At 36.5% G+C, this 25,475-nt stretch overlaps 1 protein-coding gene across 2 annotated transcripts; it reads left to right on the top strand.

Annotated features, from left to right (window-relative positions):
- Positions 1-1,625: 1,625 nt before the first annotated feature.
- LOC307002499 (uncharacterized protein C14orf132) lies at positions 1,626-24,299 on the top strand. 2 transcript variants are annotated; one of them, XM_079620164.1, is made up of 4 exons: positions 1,626-1,798; positions 18,061-18,200; positions 20,022-20,317; positions 22,898-24,299. In XM_079620164.1, exons 1-3 carry the CDS (start codon positions 1,715-1,717, stop codon positions 20,050-20,052), a joined length of 255 nt encoding a protein of 84 aa, XP_079476290.1. In that variant the 5' UTR covers positions 1,626-1,714; the 3' UTR covers positions 20,053-20,317; positions 22,898-24,299. The 2 variants fall into 2 exon arrangements, with proteins under 2 accessions (XP_079476290.1, XP_079476289.1); XM_079620163.1 differs by having other exon boundaries at positions 1,638-1,798; positions 18,061-18,341; positions 22,898-24,202.
- The last annotated feature ends 1,176 nt before the right edge of the window (positions 24,300-25,475 follow it).

Below are 25,475 nucleotides of genomic sequence, written 5' to 3'. Positions count from 1 at the left end.
AAGGTTGTTTTAAAGAGCTGGGTATGTTATGTTTGTAATAATTTGAAAGATTTTGTAATATGATGTTCTGGCCCTTAAAGAGGAAGCGAGGACATTCATGAAGTGAATAATTCAGTAGATATGTCATCTTGGATGATGAATCTTGATGCGGTCAAACTGGGACAGTCATTCTTAAACATTGTTTAACTATTATAATTATCATTATTGCTTTTTATTATATTACTACTAACTGTTTGCACACAAATTATTCAAGAGTTTAGTAGGGCTTTAACATCTGGTAAATTAAGCCACGTTTCGTTTAAATCAGGTTAAATAATGTTTTGTTTAAATCAGTTTACATAGTAATGTCCATAATTCAGAAGCACGTGATGTGAAATATAGGTCTGCGCAGTAGCCGAGGGTGTTGCATAAATGCTCCTGTCATTACTCGTCATCGCATCGCTTGCATGTGTCACATGACGCAGCGCATTTGCTTGCGTCCAAAAACAGCTTTTAGCCAAATAAGATGTAATTCAAGCAAGCCAATCAGTTCAAAATCATTACAAAAAAATAAAATAAAATAAAAAATAACCTAGTGCGTCATTCACCCTGATTCTGGAAACCGATGAAGAGTCATTTCATCTGAATATCAGCATTTGTGAGGTTTAGTCAGTCGGAATGGTTTTGAGGTTAATTAATCTAATTGTGTGTCTCTGGAAAAATAGTTCTGACATTGGTATCATGTTGAATATCTACGTTTTTTTTAATGAGGGGTTTGTGGACACATTCATGTTTTTAGATTTGTGGAGTAAAAGTTATAGTTTTTTTTATTTTGAAGTAAAAAGGATAAAACTAGAACTATTTGGGGTAAGATGAGCCAGTCAGAATTGGCACAGAAGGCACCAAGTGGCATGTTTATTATTATATGTCATAAGTATTGTAATTAATTATTGTTATTATTTCCATGAATTACATGTACATTTCAGACATCTGGCCTCTTTGAATAATTTTACATTTTGTTCTAACCTATAGCCTAGGCCTAAATTAGCAATTTTTTCTACTAATTTACTATAATACCACGTTGGCTTATGCATCATCATTCTGCACATGCTAAACTTATATCTAAATATGTTACAATTTAAAAGTAAATGCTCATTATTATTAAGAGGGGGGGGGGGGGGGGGGATGAATTAATCTTCCCTCATGTTATCCTATATGTAAATATTAATGCGTAATTGTTTGTAATGGTCATATATCGTGATTCTGTTGATTTACTAAATTGAGGAGTGTTGTGTTATAGTGTTTGGAGAGATTAAGCCTATAATTGGGTCAATATTTATCAAGGCTATATTAATATTTCAGGGTGTTATCATTGGTGCTTCATAATAGGCTAACTGCGCAATAGTTTCGTTTCATCAGTTATTGATTAGATATAAGCATCACCGCAAACATATATTTGTGTAATTGGACTTTTGTCTCCAAACTCAGATTTAGCCATTTGTGCTGTAACTATAATTCAAATTTTTTAAAAAAAGGAATATTGTTTACAGCCCAATAGTTAATAGGTGGTATGCAGTTCAAGTGTCAGTGTGTTTTACTGTCAAAGATAAAAAAGTTAAAGGCATAAATAATTCTTTAAGGGTGGCGTGCACGTGCATGCCTGCAGCTGAATTCGTCAGCAGAAGCGCGCCGAGCCGAGCACAGTTACGCGCGCAGAACAGCGACGCGCGCCAGGATGAGAGAGTTCAGTTCATCTCAACACAACAACATCACATCTGCAGAGAAGAAGGGAATGGAGTTATCTCTGATGGCAGCACAGGTAGGATTAACGAGCTCGGGTTGATCATGAAAGGCTGTTGTATGCGTAATTACGGGTGATTAGTTGACTCACAGATTGCTGTGGAATAGCGTGGTGCGACACTGCTTGATCGTCTCTCTCATCAATCTGCTCTTCAATGTAGAGGCTAACTTTTGGTTTCTGGTGTGCCGAGTGTTTTAACTATATTCTTCAAAAGAAAGTTAAAAGGAAACATTGAGAGACAAACCTCTGGTTTCACAGACTAGGCTTAAGCTAGTCCCAGACTAACATGCATGTCTGAGCTGGTCTAACTCAACTCAACTTGCACTGATATATCTTAAAATGTCATTTACATTGTTTTGTCTCAAGATGTGCACTAGTAATGTTTTTTATTTTTATTTATTTTTATTTTTAGGCACGATTATATAACCTACTTAAATGTCTTAATTTGACCAAGGCTTAATCCTGGTTTAATCTAAAACCTGTCTGTGTGACCATTTAAATTAGATAATAAAAACATAAAACATTATTAATCAAGCCAAAAAATTAATAAATAATGATTAGTTGCATATAGAAAATGGGGATACTCTGAAACTTATCAGTATAGTACTGTATGTAATAGTATAATAATATTATTATGCCTTCCATTCATTAATTTAAATAGTTTAAGTTAATTTAATGGAAATTGAAAAAGATGTCAACCTATGCTTAATAATAATCAGGGCTTGACATTAACTTTTTTGCTCACCGGCCACATGGCCAGTGGTTTTCCAAAGTTACGAGACACTCAGCATTTTCACTGGCCATTATTTTGACATCGATACCATGGGGAAAAACTGTCATATGGATATTTTTAATAATATGTCATAATTTGACAGCAGGCATTGCCTGACGCACAGATCCACTATACTGTTACACATGCGTTTTCTTTCTCAACTGTTTACTTTCACTTAAAACATTCTGACTGCGTTTACATGAATACTGGCCAAGACTGGCATTTTGTCATTATTTTTTTGTGTATTTTGACTGTTTAAGTGCAATAAGCAGCGAAAACTAGCTTTATGTGTGTACTTTGGTTGTAATTATGTGCAATCCCACGCAGAAATTCAAGCCCTGTAACACCAACAATATTAATCCAGAGCGAATGAAAGGAGCGAGTGAGGGGAGGCGGGTTTGTGTGTCACCCGCTGTCAGAGAGCGAGATAAAGAGACGCTGGTATAGTGTATCTATTCTGTGGGAAATGAGTATTGGGAGCGCGATCTCATGAAAGTGTGTATATACTATCTATACGACGAATGTTATTTCTCGTGCTATTTATACGCCAAAAATAGTTTTTGCATGCATATGATACGCACTTTATTGCGTGTATACGCACACACTCCCCACCCCTAATCCTACCCAACACTGCAAAAACATCTAACCTCTCCAACGCATAATTTTCTAGTGACTGGTCACATCTAAATTTTTCAATTGGCCCAAGTGAAATTCTGTTTGTTGATCAAATTAAATTTGCAGAATGTCACTTGGGCCAATTGAAAAATGTAGATGTGACCAGCCACTAGAAAAATGAGTTGGGGAGGTTAGATTTTTGTTTTTACAGTGAAGGGTTTTCAGTGCGTAACATATGCACTCAAAAAACATTTTTGGCGAATAAATGGTACGAGAAATAACATGCGTGGTATAGATACGCACTTTCATGAGATCGTGTTGGTATTGGAAGCGTTTCAGATATTTCTGTATCGAAAAATTGCGTATTTATTGCACTTAGTTTATTATTTCAGATGCCTTTTTAAAAGACTACAATTGAAAAATGTATATATTATATATCAATTCCAACCCGCCAAAGTGGCTGTGTTACACACCACTGCTGAAATACAGGCGAGTTGATGGGTGTTGATGTCGAACACTGCTAATATTGCAGAACACCTGAGAAGTGAGTGAATGTAGTGAAGCATCTGGTGATGAAGCGGATTAATCATCCTGCTTTTCTTTGGGCACTTTATTATCAAGTGTTAATTAGAATTGGCCAACGGTCACATCTGTTCCCCAACTCGTACAGTCCTGACCAAAGATGGACGTTCGTGACCACGGACAGCCATGTGTCCGCACTGAAGTTCCCATCACTGGAAATGTTCTCTCAGTTATGAATAAACGTTCTTCCAGTAACATTAATAGAACGTTAGTGCAAAGTTATCTGGTCTTTAATAATGTTCTCAAAACATAAGCACAAAATAATTATCATAACTAAACTTATAACTATCATAACTTAATGTTTCGGACTCGGAGAACATTCAAAAGTAATGTTCCCTTCCCAATGTGTTTGAAGAATGTTTGCATAACCAAGTGAGAACAGAACATTCAGAAATAATATTTCTTAGAACATATTTTTTGTTAGCCGGTTGTGAAGCATTGGTGACACTAAAAAAACAACATGATTTTATTTTATTTCATGACTGTCAGAAGCGCTTGCTTCTGATTGGTCAGATATTTTTGTATAATGACGCTGACCTGTGAAACTGACTGTCTAAACTCTAAACATAAATAATTTCAACTCATATCAATATTTCATGACCATTTAGGTTACTTGTTTATTTTTTTTTATAGGCTGTTCACAGCTTTGAGTCAACAATATCAGTAAGTATGTAATGTGAGGTTAGGCGTTTCTTGTGTGTTTGTGAATCAAAAGTGAAGTTCTAGGTTCTCGGCTCATATTTAGCGTACGGTTCAAGGCCGCGAACATCTCTCAGCCCTTTGGAAGCCGCAATCCTTCAAGTTTACATGAAAGGCATTTCAGAGTTTCTCAAGCAAGCTCAGTGAAGAAATGACAGTAAGAACACACACTAGCATCACGCAGTGACGGATGCGACGGAGTGTGTGTAGGAAGGGTTTAGTCTGACGGGTGATTCATCCTGCACAGGTGAGCCAGAAAACTTCAAGCAAAGACGTAATGCTAATACATGTCTCTGCTGAGTATTATACGGTACTGAGGTTTCATTACCATACTATGCTTTTTATAGTGTGTTTACACAGTGTGTGTGTGTCATAGCTCAATTAGAATTACAAAACTGAATTATTCCTGTTTTGGTGCAAACACTTGACTAAAATGATCAGCGTCGATGACATATAAATATATATAGATACAGGGGTCATACACAGGGTTTAGACACTGGCCAATATAGTGTTGGAGGATTCATGCACAATATATTGAAATAATCTAAATATTGTAAATGTATATATTGCAATATGCATATAATAACTGGGGTCATGAACAAAAGACAAAGATAAAATCACTCGCTGCTTTAATAATCATCAGTAAACTGTAAAAAAAAAGTTGGTTTAACTTAAAAAAGCAAGTTACCTTGTTGCCTTAAAATTGAGTTCGTTGTAATTAAAAATTTGAGTTAATACAATGAAGAAGAATGGTTTAATAAACAGAAACTCAAAATAGTATGTTATCTTCACACATTAGTTATCAAAGTTGATTTGACAAAAGATAAAAAGTTGTGATATCAAATCATGAAAATATTTTTTTTACAGTGTATATATATTTACTTCATACAGTGAAAATGAAGTGTTTTATTTTTACATGTGATTATTCTGTTGTTAAATAATCCTAATATTAATAACCTGGTAATGATAATCCTAATGTAGGATAACCTAAACCCCGTGGTTTACACTGTTGTTAAATAACACTTCTTACGCTACAGTAAAACACTGCTGGTCACTTTCTGAAGCTGTAGAGATGTTTTCTCATCACAATAAGAATATAATTTTACATATATTTTAAGTTTATTTTGCACAGTTTAATCATTACCGTATTTATCATTATAATTTTTAAGTGCTATAATCGGATCCCCGTTGCATCTACCAAACCAGAAAACGTGAAAAGTGAAACCCAGTAACTTTGCTCTGGTGAGCCTTTCTCTGCAAACATGCCAAATAAATAAGCCGATCAGATTGCGCTTCTCTTCTGACGTATGAAGAGGATCTTATTATAATATTACCGGTCCTTAATCTGCACGCTTACACACACGGCTCCAACATTTGGTTCCTCAAGCGACAACAGAGACCAGTTCTAATGCAATGGCAGAAGATCCAGCAAAGCATGAAACTGTCCTGTCGTTGAGCACAGACGAGCACTGAACATGTCACCGCTGTCTTATAAACACCTCAGGGAACTGTGTACACTTGTGTAAAAGTTAAACATGGCGTAGTGCAGGTCGATGAGATGAATCAATATAACTCCACAACAACTACAAAAGTCATAAGTGTATCCACTAACCATTCAGAAACGCGAGGTGCTTCCTCTTGAAACTCGCATGTTTTGTTATTTCCGAAGTTTCTGAAGCACATGTACAGGCTCCGCCCTCTTCTGAATGGGGGCGGAGCAGCAGCTCATTTGTATTTAAAGGGACACACACACAAAAACTGCCGTTTTTTTTCCTCGCACCCTAACAAAGGGCAAATTTGACAAGCTATAATAAATTAACTGGGGGGTATTTTGAGCTGAAATTTCACAGGCTCGTTCTGGGGACACCATAGATTTATGGTACGCACTGCGTTGTAAATATCCTTACAACACAGTGCTGAAGTGCCAGCTAGTCTCTCCCCTGTGAAGGATCCCTTTACCACTCTACAGATAAAGCGTTGTCAGGATAATTTCGGTTTCGCGTATCTACCCCGAAGTGATACAATTCTGTCTAAAAAAATTTAAGGCAAGACAAGTAGTTTAAGGCTGGGTTTGCGCAAACCTGCGCACATATTCAAATGCACATTACTATAGAATTAATTATTAATGCGCACGTGAGCGCCATGCCGCCATCAGCGTTTCTCACAGGTTCGCGTTTAAAGTCTGTGTAGAGCGAACCAACCCGGTCTCACCCCAAAATGTCATATACTGACGGGTCTTGACCATACGTCAACATACGACGAAAAGGGTACCCCTATAACGTCTATATGAGACGCAGACATAAGCGCACCAGCAGCGCCTTCTAGCGGTACCCTAACGCATACCTAAACCCAACCATACCCGAATCGTCACACATGGACGTTATAGGGGTACCCTTTTCGTCGTATGTTGACGTATGGTCAAGACCCGTCAGTATGTGACGTTTTGGGGTGAGACTGTGTTAAGAGAACGGTGTCGTCTTAGCGGTCTCTAATTTAATAACTAATGATCGTTGCGACGGAAGTGAATCAATCAAAACTAACTTTAGCTGGAAAATATCTTTATTCAAGAACCGCTATAAAGACAAAACAATCTGTTACCTTAAATTATACGTTTATCTCTGTAAAGCCGCTTTGAAACAATCTACATTGTAAAAGGGATAGTTCACTTTAAAATTAAAATTCTGTCATCATATACCCACCCTAAAGTTGTTTCAAACCTGTATGAATTTCTTTCTTCTGCTGAACACGAAGGAAGATATTTTGAAGAATGTCAGTAACCAAACAGTTAACTGGTCCCGTTAACTTCCAAAGGTTTTTTTTTCCTACTATGGAAGTCAATGGGACCAGTTAACTGTTTGGTTACTGACATTCTTCAAAATATCTTCCTTTGTGTTCAGCAGAAGAAAGAAATTCATACAGGTTTGAGACAACTTGAGTATATGATGACAGAATTTTCATTTTAAAGTGAACTATCCCTTTAAAAGCGCTATATAAATGAAGATGACTTGATTTATATTACATCTTGTGAAAAGGGACATAATACGTCACCTTTAAACGTCCTCTGCGGAGTGATTTGCTGGCAGCGCCTGAGACGCCCCGCGGTGAGGAGACGAGAGTTCGCTCAGTGTTGCGCTAATCTCTCCGCAGAAGTAGCAGTGCTTCGCCTTCTGAGAATATAGTTCCTAGTATGTATGCGGTCAGAAGATGGCTGTGTCTCATGTGACCTTGTTATCTGTACACGCTGTGACTATACAAATTAGGGCTGAACGATTTTGGAAAATAATCTAATTGCGATTATTTTGACCAATATTGCGATTGCGATTTAATATGCGATTATTTTTTAAGCTCTTTATCTTTTATATTATTCAACAAACACAAGCAATAAATCATTGTAAAATATGGATGGGAATCTTTAGGCACCTCATAAGCCGATCAACTTTTTTTATTTATTAATTAATCTTATTAATAAAACTTTTAATATTTATTTAATGACATATGTAATTATAAGTAGGCTACTTTTAAAAATAATTACACATTAAAAAAATAAATTAATACAATTACATGTTAAGAATTTTAAATAGGCTATATAAACGAATAGCTTCAAAACATAAAAGTTATCAATAACAAAGAGGGGAAAAAACATTACAAGCAATAAACAAAGAGTGCTTTCAGTATTTAAGAGTAGTCTGAATGTTTTCCATTCAAGAGCTGTGATTAAGTGATTTTTCTTTCTAAGTTTAGATACGATAAGCTGCTTCACACTTATGCACAGATCTCTTTTGAAATATATGATGTGGTTTGTCCTGTCTGTTTAATAACTTAAGACATAACTGACTGTTTACATTAATTTCGCGTCTTAACGCATTTTGGGATGCAAGTATAGGCTATTTAACCACGTAGACAGAGTCGCTCACAGCCGCATGTGAGAGCGCTCTTCACAAAGCGGGCGTGAGTATTTGAAATTGAAAGCAGCTTCTGTCGATGGTTTTCATATTTTTATTTTTAATATATAAGTCAACTGCATTCCTAAAGACATATGATGCCTTTATAGAGCATTTGTAAGGAAAATACCGGCGGGCGGGACCGCGCACTACTAGAGTAAAATCAAGCGCGCATATTTCACAGCGAGTGCCATATGATCTTCTAGCCAGTGCAATGAAGCCCGCGAATGTCCAACAATTCGCTTCAACTTTTCCGAACTGTAGGCTATGAAAGACTATTTTTCGGAAGGTTTCGAATGTGTGTGTGTGACAGAGGAATTAGAAGCAAGCAGAATATTGTGTATAAAGCACACGCAGCGTCATCACGCATCTGTGTTTAAAGCTCAGACTCGATTCTGAAATTATCTGAATCCATACAGAATCGTTGAAGAGAATCTATAACACAATCACATAAATTAAACAAACTGTTCTTTCCTGTAGCCTATGCCAGGCCTATGCGTAGCGTGCCAAGTTGATGCTTCATCTGCGGTGCAGATTACTTTACTATCGCGTGTCACGTGACCAGAGAGTAATCGCAGCTTCTGCGATTACAAAATCGCGTTTCATCTTATCGCGATATTATCGCAAATGCAATTAATCGTTCAGCCCTAATACAAATCACAACATGTAAATAGGAAAATGTTGGCGTTATATTGTCACTTATTGGGAGCAGTATGCTAGCTGGAGCCATTTACCTCCAGTCTTTGTGCTAAGCTAGGCTAGCGGTGGGTGCGTCAGACAGTTACGGCACGCTCGGAGATGAGAAGGGTGTGTGTGGACTTATCCAACTCTGGAGGATAAGTACGGAGAATAAGCTAAAGTCTCAAAAATGTCAGTGTGTTCCTTTAAAACAAACCTGTGCTGCAGTTATGTGCCACGCTGGTCAAGTGACTGAAAACTGAATTATCTGCTGAATCCATAAAAGTAAATATCCTTAGCTTTATCACAAGAGTTTCTTCAGGGTTTTCAACCAACACTCTAAAAAATGCTGGGTTGTTTCAACCCAATTTTGGGGCAAATATGGACATACCCAGCCGTTGGGTTAAATTTTTCAATTAAATTTTTAACCCAACGTTTGGGGTTTGTCCATATTTGACCCAAAATTGGGTTGAAACAACCCAGCATTTTTTAGAGTGAAGTAGAACAGGATTTTCAGAAGCTGTGAAACGTGTGTAAGAAGAGCTGTTTAAAACTGAAAAGAAGAAATGTTACTGAAAGTGAGAATTTCCTACGGTTGTCACTGGAATAAAAGAGGAAAGTGTGAGATTTCCCGATGCTATTGCTCATTTTCATGTCCTCCCAAACCTGTATGACTTCTGACATAAATGATGACAGAATATGCATTTTTGGGTGAATTATCTAGAGTTACGCTAAAGTCATGTCTGGGCAGCACAAGATCTGCATGATTTACTCAAGGCTAATATTTTCTGTAATGTGAATGTCAGAACGGCTGAAGACGGATTGATTTTTCATGTTTAGCTTATTCCCTCTTGCAATCTGAGTGCATTGTGGTTTTAATGGAAATACTCTGGTTGTGCTATAGGACGGTGGATGTTTTAGAAACAGATAAAGGCTTGCAGAAAAAAAAACATCTTTCACATATGCATGATTAATCTCAATAAATACATAAATTGATACTTTTTGTGGTGTGCATCTGTATTTTGATCGTTTTGAAAACCAGTCGTCTGCACTGTAAAAAAAATGTTGGTTTAACTTAAAAAAGCAAGTTGCCTTAATTTTGAGTTCGTTGTAATACAAAATGTGATTTACCAGTAATACAATGAAGAAGAATGGTTTAATAAACAGAAACTCAAAATAGTATGTTATCTTCATTCATTAGTTATCGAAGTTGATTTGACAAACGATAAAAAGTCGGGATAAATCATGAAAATATTTTTTTTACAGTGTCTATGCAAAAAACGCAAAGGAAAAACTTTTCCATTTTTAGTAAATCGTGTGAGATGGAAAAACTTAACCTTAAAAAACTCAAATGGGAATTAAAATTGTTGAATTAAAATGAACTGAAATTAAATAAGTGAAATAATCTTAAATATATATATATATATATATATATATATATATATATATATATATATATATATATATATATATATATATATCAAAGCTAAATAGACAAATAAACAACAACAAATAAGCAAAAACTGATAAAAAATTGAGGAAGTTTTAAAAAAATGACAAACTTAAACTACAAAAAAAAAGAAAAAAAAAAGATTCTAAATATTAACAAATTCTAGCCTATATATTATAAATACTCAAATAAACACTGATTTCACATAGAAAAATGTTACATGTAAATCCGAGTTTTAAGAGCTAAGAGACGTCATGGCCAGATGTTCTCCATCATTATGATCCTCCTGGATTTGGCCGTTCTTCATGGTTTGCTTGCTAAAGACACAATCTGATTAATAATTTCAAAGGCTTAATGTTTTCGTTTAGATTGAAACACACACATTTGTATGCTTTACTGATCACATCCAAGTGCTTGAATGTTCTCAGACACTGGAGAAAACAGGAGGACTGATGGAGCGATGAACAGAAGCAGAAATATCTGGAGTTGCCATATCTGAATAATAATGTGTGATTTGTAGGATTTGCGGAGAGAGTAGAAGCAGTTCAGACCGACTCTAATCCTCCACAGCAAGATATCTCTCTCTCTCTCCAACACACACACACACACACGTGAATCCGGGTGTAGTGTGAGAGATGTGACTGCTATATAGACACTTTATCCGTCAGTCAACTCGGGAGCAGAAAGCTAGAGGTACTCGATCAGTTTTCTCTTTATGTGTTTATTTTATCCCAATTCTACATCATTGAACATCTAATTGTCTTTTCTTCCTCGTGCCTCTCAATCTTTCCATCCATCTAACATATTTTACTGCCTAAATTGCTCTGATAGGAACGGTTTCATGAGTTGTACATGTGTACATTCAGCCGCACATGTCGATCCCATGACCTGCCTGTGTTTGTCCATCAGTGTCTCGATGTGGGATTTAAAGCTGAATGGAAAACGTTGAGTTGCTTTGGGTTATCCAGGTAAATGTATTCTCATAGCAGCTGTAAAAAAAAACGGATTCATTTTTAAGCAGCATGTTCCCAAATTAATATTTTATTATTTATTTATTTTCATAACTTTTGAGATTCCCAGCTAACAGGGAAGTTGTACAAACGTTATCCAGTAACATTAATAGAACGTTTGTTAAAAGTTTTCTGGTCTTTAATAATGTTCTCAAAAATGTTATACATCGTTCGAGGAATTATTATTTTTTAGCATTTTTCAAATGTTAATATATGGTTTAGAGAACATTCAAAAACATTCCTGTAATGTTTGCAGAATACATTTTTTTTTTTTTTTTTTTTTTACGTTTAAAAACAATGTTTTGGAGAATGTTCAGAAATAATGTTTCTAAAACGGGAACGCTGGAACAAATTTGTTATGTATATTATATTTTTTTCTTATTTTTTTTAAAATATATATAATTTATATTAGAGTGTAAGTGTGGTCAGCATTGGTCAAGACAGCACACATTAGTGAACATGAGTTCGTGCGTGGGTCGCATGTGCTTGTTGACCTTTTAATATCCAAATGTGCCGAACATATGGCAGCGGGACGCCTGATTATGCACATGACTTTAGGAGCAAAATGTTCACAGTTGGGTCACCTCATTTTATTATAATGTCATTTTACCTTGTGCTTCGCCCAAATGTGGGCTATTTTGCTTGATATGTTTAGCTTTGTGCATCTTCAGTTTGGTTTGCAGTCGGCTGGAAATAATGAAGAGCCATTTCAAAGCTTCCTCAGCTTGAGTCCTGCGACGGGGACAAAAACAAGGAACTTTGGAAGGCAACCGGTCTCATTTAAAAAGGCCTGATTATTTATTAAAGATGCATATTACGAGACTCGTGATGATTTTAAAGCAAGCTGTGCAAAAATCTGTCATAAATTATTCTCATCAGTTATGATTGTGGTCCTTTGAGTTTGAGCATTTGCCTCTATGACAATGAGAATATATAAACAGAATTGTCTTTGAACTTTGTTAACCTCCAAATTATATATGAACCAAATTCATATATTCATATATATATTATTAGGGCTGCACGATTGACAAAAATCCTAATTGTCGATTATTCCCTTGAAATTGTAATTGCGATTATTAATCACGATTATCACAATTTACACAGAACGATGCTTTAAATAGCTTTATACCATTGTTTGAATCGACTGCATGCAATATTGTTACCGTTATATCAGAATAAACAAGCTGAAAACATTCTTCCTGAAAAATGTATTGCTTTTCTAAGCATTAAGCCTCAAATGTCAATTTTTTATTTATTTAGAGAAACCAAACCAAATTAAAATATGCATTCTCTTATATTATGGTATACAAAAAACATCTTAAGCACACAGAATAATGTAAGTGGATTTTTTTTTTGTAATTGCGCCTTAGAACAATTACATAATTGTGGCATCCGTTATTTGAAATCGCGATTACAAATTTGATTAATTGTGCAGGCCTAATATATATCCATTTTCATCATATTTAATTTAAACTTCAATTTCTGGATTGCACCCAGCATTAGAGTTTGATTTGATTTGGTTTAGATCTTGACTGTAAACAGCTTACGATAACTGGGACTGTATGGATCAAATCCTATATTTCTTTGATGGCTTTGCTGTGAGAGCTGTGGGTTAATGACGTGTGTATTCCCGCTGGTGGACTCGGCGATATATCTGTGACACAGAGTTTATATGACAGAGGCTTAAAGCATGGCTGTTCTTACTTTATATATGCGCATGCAGATATATCTGTCAGCTGCTGCAGTCTCTGCTGAACTAAAGCATGTATGTGAGGACGCCTCATTAGAGGACATTACTGCTCAACTGCTGACATCCTTTAGTTGTAGCAAACACAAAACGTCAGATTAAAAAAAAGATTTATAAATGTTTTTTAATGGTTATATGAATGTTAAGGGGACATTCAATTTGAAAAACGGTATGGTAACATTTTTAGAGAACATTTAATATTAACGTTTAAAAAAATGAGTTGAACATCCAACTAAAACTTTTCAGTAAAGCAAATGATGCATAAATAATGTTGTACTAACGTTTTGAGAATATCATTAAACACCAGATGACTTTAAACAAATTTAAACAAAGTTCTTATTGGAAGAACGTTTGTTCATAACTTTGCCAAACTTCCTGTTAGCTGGATATATATTGACTTGATTGGAACTTTGAATATCTTTGGCTCTTAATTTAATCATATCAAGACTTGAGTAGCAGTAATGAAGCGTATTCAGTAATCTTAATAAGATAATGAGAGAAAACTATATATCACTTGAAATTAGTTTCAAAGTGACACCTCATTAATTTGAATTAAGAGTAAGAGGGATTCTACATGTTCGCTCGTGCTTTTATCCACAATGCAGCAGATTTAGTTTCACACTAACTGTGTGAGTTCTTCTGCAACCTTCAGACAGCTGTTATCGGGTCAGAGCAAGAGCGATGAGTGAGTCTGGATCTGATGAATGGAGCAACAGAACATAATGACCGTCACGACCCAGAATGCACCTGTACACCTCCCGACTGGTGACATCACACGCCAGATGGGAGCGATCAGAAAATTGCAGGATAAATAGAGATACTTTTCAAAACCAGATGCTAGTCACGTGAAGCGCATGTACTATAAAGCAAATCTCAAAATGCGTTATGTTATCGCCCTGCGATATATTCAAAGTTAAAAATTAAAGATCGCACATAAAGTTGGGATTATTTAACCCCCATTGCAAAATAGGTTTATTGGAAAAATGTACATACTTTTACATGTTTCCAATGAACAAATCAAACAAGAGTAATTGAAATAGTTACACAACACATGTTTCAAGTGGTTTCCCCAAATTCAACTGAAAATGCAATTTTTAATGACTTCTGCAGTCTCAAAATTATTCAACCCCCCGAATAAAATCCCTCTCAACAGCACAAATCTGCAAAGCAGGTGTTTTCTCAAGCACACCTGAACTAGTCAAGGGCTTCGTTAGTTGCACCAAGTGTGCTTGAGCTAGAACACATGAATATCGGAACTTGCTAAGTTGTTGAGTGTCACAATTGACCCTTCGCAGGGAGCTTGATTGACAGGTGATCTGACCAATCATACTTCGCCATCCGCCATTTTGTCGGACAAAGCGGTCAGGAGAGTTAGTAGATTAACATGTGAGGATTTGAGCTTGAGAAGCGGAGTGTACTGACGTCTTTCTGCGGTTAAAACAACATTCCTTCTGATGTTCATTCATGTTTATTTGATGCTATAAATGAACTAGAAGGAAGAGATGATCGGTTCACGAGCGACTTTAACTGAGGCGATCTGTCACGACACATTAAAGAGCCACAAAACGGTATTTATTGTTTAAATTTCTTTTAAAAAATGACCAAATTTGAAAGGTGAGACTTTGTTTAATATCAAAAGTAACTGAAAAGTAAGCTGGTCTGTGTCTGTCAGTGTGTGGTCAGTGTCTCTCTGCGCTGCGATGTGTTTTTCACTGCGTGAGAACAGGGTGTGTGTGAGAGCGGCGTAGCTTGTCGAACATAGCGACAGTAACTAAGGGGGACAGGTCTTTGCGAACGGTCAATTGACTGCATGTTATAAATACGTTAGTCAAAGTCAAAAGAATGGTCCAAAAGTTTAAGAGAAGATATCATTGCCCTTCACAAACAAAAAGGGAACAGGATACAAAAAGACAGGGAAGGAACTAAATGTTCCTAGAGACACAGTTGGAAGCATCGTTTGCAAGTTCAAAGTTAAAGTTACAGTGGTTACACTACCTGGACGGGGCAGAAAAAGGAAGATATCAACGCCTGCAGACAGATTTTTGAGAAGGCAGGTTCAGAAAAACCCTTGAGTGACTGCAAAAGACCTGCAGCAAGACTTGATGGCAACTGGCACTGAGGTTTCAGCTTGCACAGTAACACCATGTCCTAACCAGACGCGATACGATAAGATACAGCGACAAATAATTTGTCTGTCCACACTAGACGCAACTGCGAGATGCGTAAAAATCCACCCAAACCCACAGCCAATCAGAACAGTGTGTGGGCGGAGTCTTGCGGTGAGTGCACGGCACCAGAGAGTAATCTTGACGGCACTCGCAAGAAAATGGAAAATTAAGTACATAATCAAATACACAAATATTACACAATTTAAACATTATTCAAATACATAAGCTACAGAGTTACTAAAACTATCTTTGTCAAAGAATACACTTGTTTGTTCTGAATGAGGTGAATTATCCATTGTTGCTTTTACTGCTACAAAGCTGGAGCACTAAATGATATTCAAAGTCACATTACACACTTTTAACATTAAATAAAGCACATAAACAGTCCCTGAGATTATCATTGCCACACTATGTGGTTGTTGTTCCAGCGCGACGTCGCAGAAAAATAGAAACCGTTTCTAAAATAGAATCGCCGCGTGTCGCAGCCGTGGCTGGTTAGGACAAAAACTCTGATTAACATGGAAAAGATGCATTTTATTGCGGCGTCGCGTCGTGTGTAGTTAGGAGACGGTAGGCACGTACTAAACTCCAAGACCACTACTGACCCAAAAGCTCAAGAAAAGTGCTCAAAATCATGTAAATACGCCACAGAAGTTTTTGGGATTCTGTTGTGTGGAGCGATAAAACAAAACTGGAACTTTTCTGCCCTCTGGATCAGTGGTATGTCTGGAGGAAGAAGAATGAAGCGTATGCTGAAACCAACACTGTCTACAGTTCAGCATGTGGAGCTCGTGATGCTCTGCGGCTGATTTATGTCCTATGGCACTGGAAACCTGCTGCGTGTGGAAGGCAACATGGATTCATTGAAGTATCAGGAAATCCCAGAAGAAAACATCATGCTATCAGTGAGGAAGCTGAAGCTTGGACCTTCCAACAGGACAATGATCCCAAGCATACTTCAAATTCCACCAAGGCCTGCTTGCAGAAGTCTACAGTGGCCATCTCAGTCACCTGACTTGAAGCCCATAGAAAACCTCTGGTGGGATTTGAAGGCGGTTGCAGAAGCAAACCCAAGAATATCACTGAACTGAAGGCCGTTGCTCATGAGGAACAGGCTCAGATTCCTCAGAAACGTTGCCAGAAGCTGCTGTCTGGTTACACGTCTCGTTTGCAGCGGCTCATGACCGCTAAAGGCTGTTCTACTAAGTGCTTGTCATGAAGGGGTTGAATCATTTTGAGACTGCAGAAGTCATTAAAAGTTGGATTTTCAGTTACATTTGGGGAAACCACATGAAACATTTGTGAAACAATTCTTTTTGTTTGTTATGTTCATTGCAATCAGCTGAAATTCTGTACATTTTGCCAATAAACCTGATTTGCAATGGGGGTTGAATAATAAATCAATATATACTACACAGCAAATCTCGGCTATGTGATTGTTTATATCATCCCAAAATGTAAACCATATTATTGCACAGCTCTCTATATAAATGTTGGATATATATTTCATCTAACTTTTTGCAAACAGTATGCTCACATAAAGCAATATGTACTCTATAGTAAATCCTAAAATGTAATAATATTATTGCACACCTCAATATATAAAGTTAGATTTATAGGTATGTATATACTTTATTTGCAAACATACAGAATATGTGAGGAGCGATATATAGCAAATCTCAACCGCTTGATTGCTTTTGACATCGAAAAATGCAAACTATATTATCACCCAATTGTAATCTACTAATTCGACTACAAAACATGACATTTTTAAAAACATTAACATCATGCTTTTCTGCATTGAAACAACATGTATTGTGTAAAGAACTATACAAGTAACCCTGACTATCAAACGCGTCACAGCAGGAACACGTTTTTGTTACCGCTATCCAAGACACTTCATAACTATTAAAGTCTGCATAAAATTGCTGTTTGGCAACAATTTTATTTCCATTATCTGGCTTATTTTAATTACGTTGAGAGTAGGACTTTATTTTATTTATTGGAATCTGATTGGATTGTGAATTTTTTTTTTCTTTTCTTTTTTTCTTAACATGCACCATTAAATCATTAAACCAGGAACCATTATGCCTTTTTTTCAAACACATTATTTTCCTCATATTCTCTCTTCCCAGTCTGTCAGTAACGCTCTGTTTATTTCCTGTCTCTATGAAGCCCCTCCTTCTGAAAAGCACACTGTGCTCTGATTGGTCGGCTGGATCAGTGTGTTGTGATTGGTCGAGCGCTTCGAGTGTGTTCGGGAAATGTCCCGACCCTTACCATAACGGCCAGGTTAACACACTACTAACTAACTCAACCAGGCCCCGCCCCTTTATTCTGCGTATTAATTATTATAATGAGGAATATTGTGACGTGTTCGTTCCCGGAAGAAACTCAAGACTACAATGGAGGCGTTTCAGGAGTTCAGAAACACTGACTCTGATATAGAGGAGAACTTTTTAATGCTCAAACAGCAACACTACACACTAAAGAGATTTGAAGATGGAAAACAGCACGTTAGAACCCCTAAAAAAGTATAAAGTGTAATTTTAGCATGTCATGTAGACTTTAGAACTGAGAGTAATTGCATGCTCCATGTTTTCTCTCTTTTCTCACAGCATTTTCCAGCCGTCAGCGGGGCCTTAATGGATACTCCACACAATGGCAACGCGTCCCTTCAGACTTCCACTTCTAACCTCAACCCCAAACCAGTCGACCCGAAAGATGAGCCCAAGTACTCCAGCGACACCATCTGGCTGTGGGTGGCTGTCATTGCAACCGTTTCCAACATTGTGGTGGTAGCAGTGGTGTGCGCCTGTGCCTTTTAGACCCAGTAGTGTTCAAGAACACCGCCTGAACTCCTGATCCGTCACCCGTTTGCACCTTAGCACAGTATTTAGTATGCAAGCAACAAGCTTCTGTCTCCTTTCTCCAAAGATGCATTTGAGCGAACTTAAAGGCAGCTGAATGATCTTTTATTTTAAATTAATGACACCGCACTTATTCTTCAGTAGCTTTGTTTTGTTAGTTTCTTCATAAAATTAGGTCGGCCACAGTTTGCTTGGTTATATAAGACAGATTACGCAACATCTGTCAACTGTCCAGTTGTTGATCAACATGATAAAGCAAATCCCTGGGACATGCATGGATGGGACTCAAATACGTGTGCATGTTTGTGAGTGTCAGTGCATGCTAAATTAGACAGATGGTGGATGTCAGACGAGTCTATGCATTAACTGGCATTAGTTCACAATGCTTCTGTCATTTTGCCAATTCCTCTTTATTTCTACCTCTACCAATGGAGTCGACGCTCTTTTGGCCCACTGTTAGGCAATCTAGGACTGATATATGACACATTACAACATATGTTGCCATAATTGTCAGCAAATGTGAGCAATGTGATCATATACATAAAGCTTTTCAGAAATGCAAAGGGAAAACGTAACCGTATTTAGTAACCCACATCATTGTCGTGTAAATGAACCCTTAGACCCTTTGGTTGAAAGTGGCATTGATCTCAGTGTTTCCTTTTTTTTTTTTTTTGAAAATGGCTTATTGATAGTCTCTGCACGTTAAGCTTGGATAGGATTTTCTGTCAATTTTCTTCGAGTTTCTGTCCTGCTATAATACCAACTAATTCCCTGCGCAGAGCCACTCAAAAGCACTTCTCTTCCATTTAATTGTTTTAATGCGGTCTCTTTTGTTAAAAACATTAGCCCTGTCAGCTTCAATCCGAGTTCATAGTTTAGTGTGTGAGTGTGCAAGATAATATAAGTGCATGAATGATGCTGAATCTCATCTTCTATGAGTTACAGATCCAGATATGCCACCTCATTAATTCAATCAGAGCTCATTTTTCAACACCCACAAGTCTTTATTCTGGTCCACACAGTTACTAATGGTCTGCTGGGTCTCTGAACTGAGACTTTAGATCCAGCACGATTAATCAAACTGTGTTGGAGGAGGTTCAGGTTCAGAGGTTTAGCTTGCAGTCGCTCTGTATTATTACGCCCGAGTCTGAGTTATGCGTGAACTCACTCATTTTAGGGCTTTAGTTCAGAGATGATATAGATAGTGTTCTCTGACAGTCCTAACCCTTTATTGTGCAATATTGTCTTTATATGTATGCATATATCAAAAAGTGACAGTAAAGACATTTAATGTTATGCAAGATTTTTACTTTTTACATCAAAGAAAATCAGTTTCCACCGAAATATGAAGCAACTGGTTTCAACATTGATCATAATAATAAATGTTTCTCGAGCATCAAATCAGCATATTCGTAACCGTTTGCTCTCATTTGGATAAAAGCGTCTACTAAATGATTAAATGTAAATATTAAAATGATGCTGTAATTAGTAATGATGCTGAAAATTCAGCTTTGATCACTGGAATAAATTATATTGTACAGTATATCCACATATAAAACAGATATTTGAATAATAATATTTCACAATATTGCTGTTTTTACTGATCAAATCAATGCAGCTTTGGTGAGCAGAAGAGACTTCTTTAAAAAAAAAAAAGCATTTAAAACTTTTGAAGTTGTGTGTTCAAGCCGGTCTATAAATCTTTACAGATATCCATCGCTCCGCTTTGCTTGGTGGTGAAGCCGGCTGAAGGGTTGAAACCCTCGGCCTGTACTTTTCCTTCAGGAGTTTGGGAACGGGGCTGTGGTGTTTTTTCTGGCCATAGTTTGATCTCAGAAATGTGGCACAGCCTTAACACCATTCGTGTGCTTGAATCCGGGGTCAATGGAGACGCAGGCGTCCATCACACACTCAACTACACCGCAATGTGCCTTAGGGAACATGATGCTGCCCATCCGTGCGCTCCGGTGTGGACACAGTGGGAATGATCGGTCTCATTTTGGAGGTGAGTGTTCTTTAAATTCGATATAGTAAATTTTAAACTTAATTTACAGCCAGCTCTTCTGCATTGACCTCAGGCAGAACCAGACTGATTCTGCGCATCTACAGCACGCATTGTGTTTATCGTGTAATTTATACCCGAAAATGAGTTTAAGTGCATTGGATACGCATGGGTTGGTTAGGGTAGGTTTAGTAGTGGTGTGGGGTGCGTGTGTACACTCACCACCACTAATGAAGCTTAGTTACAGTCAAACCAAAGTTTATTCAGACTCCTTCAACATTTCTCTCATTATCAGTTTATTCGCTATAGTTTAGAAAATGGTAATAAAATATGACAAGAACTCAGTTGATATTTGAGTGGTTTTGTCCATCCTTCTGTTAGACTGTCCCACACATGAATTATGTTGAATATCTGTCAGCTGTTAAATTTAACTACACAATTAGATTAGCTCAACCAGTTACAAAACAATGCTTAATTTTGTTCAATCTGTGGTGTAAAATGAGCATTAGCAATTAAAGAATAAATCACTTGAGAAAACATGATCAGGTCAAAGTGTCTGAATAATATTTGGTTCCAAATTTTTATACAGTACATGTTACTGGTAGTCACTGTATGAAGAGTTTTGGGGTATAATATGTCACAGTTTACTTTTTATTTATTTATTCTCACTTACATAAATTAACTGAAGTGTCCTGCACCCACTAGTAAAAACATATACAAATTATATCTGGTGTCTAGATCTAATCTTTGGTTTGAATGTATGAACACGTGTTTGGATCCAGACGTTCACACATGTAAAAGTGTTTACGTGGACGAGAGCCAGAGCCACAAGTGTGTGTGTCCTTCACAACACTTAATCTGCGCTTCATTCCTGACACACCCGATCACACTAAATGTGTGTTTATCATGTAATTTATACGTGAAAATTAGTTTTTACGTGCATAGGATATGCATGGTGGTGTGGGGGTGCGTGTGTATTATATGTTTGGGTAGGGTAACATTATATGTTTGAGTGTAATACACACACATTAGTGGTGTGTGTGTGTGTATTACACGCAATGAAGTGCGTATCAAATGCACGTGAAAACTGCGTATCATATGCACATAAAAACTAATTTTCGCGTATAAATTGCACGATAAACACATTGCGTGCTATAGAGACGCATTTACGTGAGAACAGGCTGTTCAGAGACATCAAGTGTGGCTTTGACTCAAAGTTTGAGGATCACGTGCAGAGTTACATGTGATGCATTCATAAAGACCAAAAGACGGACAGGGAATGGATCCTAATCGTATAAAGATATGTAATACACAGTTTGCTGGGATTCTGACTGGTCAATTGCATCACATAATTACGCATAATTATTTCTACACTGTAATTTAACTGGTAAAAAGTTTTTTTTTTACATGTTTTTGAAAGAAGCCTCTTCTGCTCGCCGAGGATGCATTTATTTGAGTCATACAGTAAAAACGGCGTAATGTCATGTATTCCTGTGATCAATATAATATGCTGATTTGGTTCCACAAAAATATGAAGCAGCACAACTGTATTCAACATCGATAATAATCATAAATGTTTCTTGAGCAGAAAATCATCATATTATACTGATTTCTGAAGGATCATGTGACACTGAAGACTGGAGTAATGATGCTGAAATTCAGCTTTGATCACAGGAATAAATTACAGCTTACTAAATATTCACACAGAGAACATCTGTTTTAAATCGTAATAATATTTCACAATTTTACTGTTTTTACTGTATTTCTGATTAAATAAATGCAGCCTTTGTGAGAATAATATCTTTCAAAAACTTTTTAAAAATAATAATGATTCCAAACTTTTGACAATAGGGTACAGGTGAAACTCAAAAAATATTGTGCAAAAGTTTCTTTTTATTTCAGTAATTGAACTTAAAAGGTGAAACTAATATATTATATAGACTCATTACATGCAAAGTAAGATATTTGTTATAATTTTAATGATTATGCCTTACAGATTATGAAAACCCCAAATTCAAAATTAGAATATTGTGAAAAGGTTTTCATAAGCTGTAAGCCATAATCATCAAAATTATAACAAATAAAGGCTTGAAATATCTCACACTGCATGTAATGAGTCTATATAATATATTAGTTTCACCTTTTAAGTTCAATTACTGAAATAAATGAACTTTTGCACGATATTCACATTTTTTGAGTTTCACCTGTATATATGAATAATTGTGTAATAATAATTGCTGCCATTTTGCTCCATTCAATTTCATGTCCATTGATTTGGTAAGTAGCCGTGTAATAAGAGAGATCATGTACAGTCATGTGTCTGTATTTTGTGATAATGACCATTGAACTGGCCTTGAATCCATTCTGCAATAAAGAAAAGATATCCACAGTTCAAAAACATGATTTTAAAGAGCAAGGCCTTGATGAGAGATCTGGAGTTGGTCCTCTGCATGCATTTGATTTTCGCCCATGATTCAAAACATCTTGACACTATTATGATGCATCATATATCCGAGGCTGTGTTTGCAAGGAGAGGTTTGTGGTCTCTCCTGACCCTTTAACACATCTCTTCTTGTCTTGCAGATTGAAAGGAACATGTTGCAGCCTAAAGCTTGCTTGTATTAAAGCATATTCTCACAATAATAAGATGCTTTGAGACACTTTGATGCAACGGCACAATGGGAACCTGCTTTAAAGACACTCAGAAGTGAAGGAGCTTGTTTGATTATCAAGTGAATTCCTGTTGGGGAAACAAAGCAGATTCATTTCAACATGCTTTGAATATCTGTAAATGTTAGGATCAGTTGAATAACAATATGCATATGTGGGTTAAACATTACTTCTGAGTTATTTGCATGTGTTGGAGACAGTTTGATTGAGAATCTCTTCCAAAAGTGTGTAAACAACCAATTTAAAAAAGACAACTTTTTTTTTTTTAGGACTGTCATTGACACAAAATATAGTTTTAATAATAAGTAGATTGTTTTACATGCATTTAAAAGTTAATAAAAAATAAATGCATAGTAAATTAAATTGTATATAAATGGAGAAGATGCACTTTATGCTGGTCAGTAGGAGTTTATTATCATTATACAGTTTCATTATGATTTTCATTCAAACATTTCATTTGATCACACATTGCATATTCATCTGCTTGCTGCTTATTGGTATTGAAATGTGTGAATGAATGCGTAACACCGGACTATCTTTGTCATATACCTGATGCCAGCACAACAATACAGCATTGTTTCACATGCAAAAATCCAGTTGAAGCCATCACAGATTGCACTGTTAAATGTGTGAGAAGTTGACAGTTGAGCTCATCTATCTTTATATAAATTACAAAAAAAAAAAACACATTGAAAATCACTTCTATCACCTTATAAACAACAGCCATGAAGTGTCAGAATGTGTCCCACTTTACCTGGATTCAAAGTGATCTGAACCGATCACCTCCTCTATCATTAGTTTTACCTTAACTATATTATAGTATTATTATAGCGCATTATTATAGTACAAGATGCAAATCTTGATAATTGTACCCTTTTGTTGTTTTTGTTTGTATGAAGGTAAAACGTAAAAGTGACGTGATTTCCTTTTATGAATCCAGCCACTTATGAATCCAGTGTTTAGATGTGAGTGATACTAGCATGTTGGCAAATATCTCTTCCTCTGCTGTTATTTTTATGCAAGTATCATTGTCTATACTGTACATACAAAACCTGTAAAAATAATTCCTCCATGTATTTTCTTCCAATGTTTGTATAACAAGTTACTTTTATTCCATTTAATATTGTACACCACCAAAAAGCTTATTTATTTGTCATTTTTATTTTTTGAACCTGTAGTAAAGCTTAAAAAAAAAATACGATTTAAGGAAGTTTTATCAAGGCTGCTTTTGTCTCTTTTTTTACAGTATCTACAAGAACCAGTTTGTTTTTTCCTCATATAAAGTGTCTAAATACTCTTTAGTGAAGATGTTTTTCTATACAATTGATACTCAATGAGTAGTCTGTTCGTTGGGAACAAGTGCATACTGTGCTGTGTTTACTCTTGACCTTTGACCTGGAACGACCCGTCTGTGTCCGCTGTCTGGGAGGCTTGAACATCTGCTACAAACTCGCTGTCTCTGCATATAATGGCCACGGAATCGTAATTACGCTACAAACAAGCCAGAGATCACTGATAAAGAAGCATTAAATTATGCAACACTAGCTCTCTCACACATTATTTTTCTCTCTCTCTCACACAGATGCATTCATTGCCCTCCAAAGAAGATCTATTAGAAAAGCAAACCATTTTAGTTTGTCAACTGGACCGCGCTGTGACCAGCCGAACTACATTATCCTCTCAAATTTGTCTTCTAATTTACCCAGGACCGTTTGAGTATATGCTGGACCAGACCCGGTCATCTGGTAACGGATCAGCGGAAGGATGCAATCTGCTCTGATTGTGTGCAGTGCCATTACAGTCATTTCTGCGGTCTCTATAATCACAGAGTTTTGTAATCACAGAATCTTGTTTCCCACACTGCTACTAAATATATAGAGCCCGTAGCCAATTCTAATTTGAACATGATTGAGGATAATTGTGAGGATTACTATCTTTATCTCATTATCAAATATCTCATCTCAAAACCAGTTAACCTGTTATTGATGGGTAGAAGGAGGTTATTTACCCACTTATTTCCATTTAAATGTGTTTTAACAGTGAATCCCCCCATATGTCATAAAAAGTTTGGATTTATTTAGTTCATTCATTCTTTGGGAAAAATGTTGCATAATAAGCCCCGCGAAGCTGTGTTTTACAGTGGATGTAGAACAGCTGAGGGGCGTTGTTAGGCACGGAGCGGAATTAAAACCAAGCGGCAACCTCCCTGTCTCTCTCTTGAAACCAACACGGAAGTGAATTAAACGGCAATTCATCGACTGGCCGCTTGAGGCTGGCTGCAGAAGTGAGTCAAATCTGTATCTCCCGCATGTTAAAATGCCCAACTTTACAGCAGAAAAAAAACACGTTTACAGCCTGGTACTCAAAGTGGTTTTGGTCTATACAGCTAATTTTGCCCTTCATGAAAACTGTGAGGGGGGTGAATTTTTTTATAACTCCTCCGTTTAAATTATATTAAGCCTTGAAGTTCTGCATTATAATAATAATTATT

Source organism: Phoxinus phoxinus, assembly GCF_949152265.1.
Source record: "Phoxinus phoxinus genome assembly, chromosome: 8".
Classification (NCBI taxonomy): domain Eukaryota; kingdom Metazoa; phylum Chordata; class Actinopteri; order Cypriniformes; family Leuciscidae; genus Phoxinus; species Phoxinus phoxinus.
Note: the sequence above shows the minus strand (reverse complement) of the source record. Positions and strands in the feature narration are given on the sequence as shown.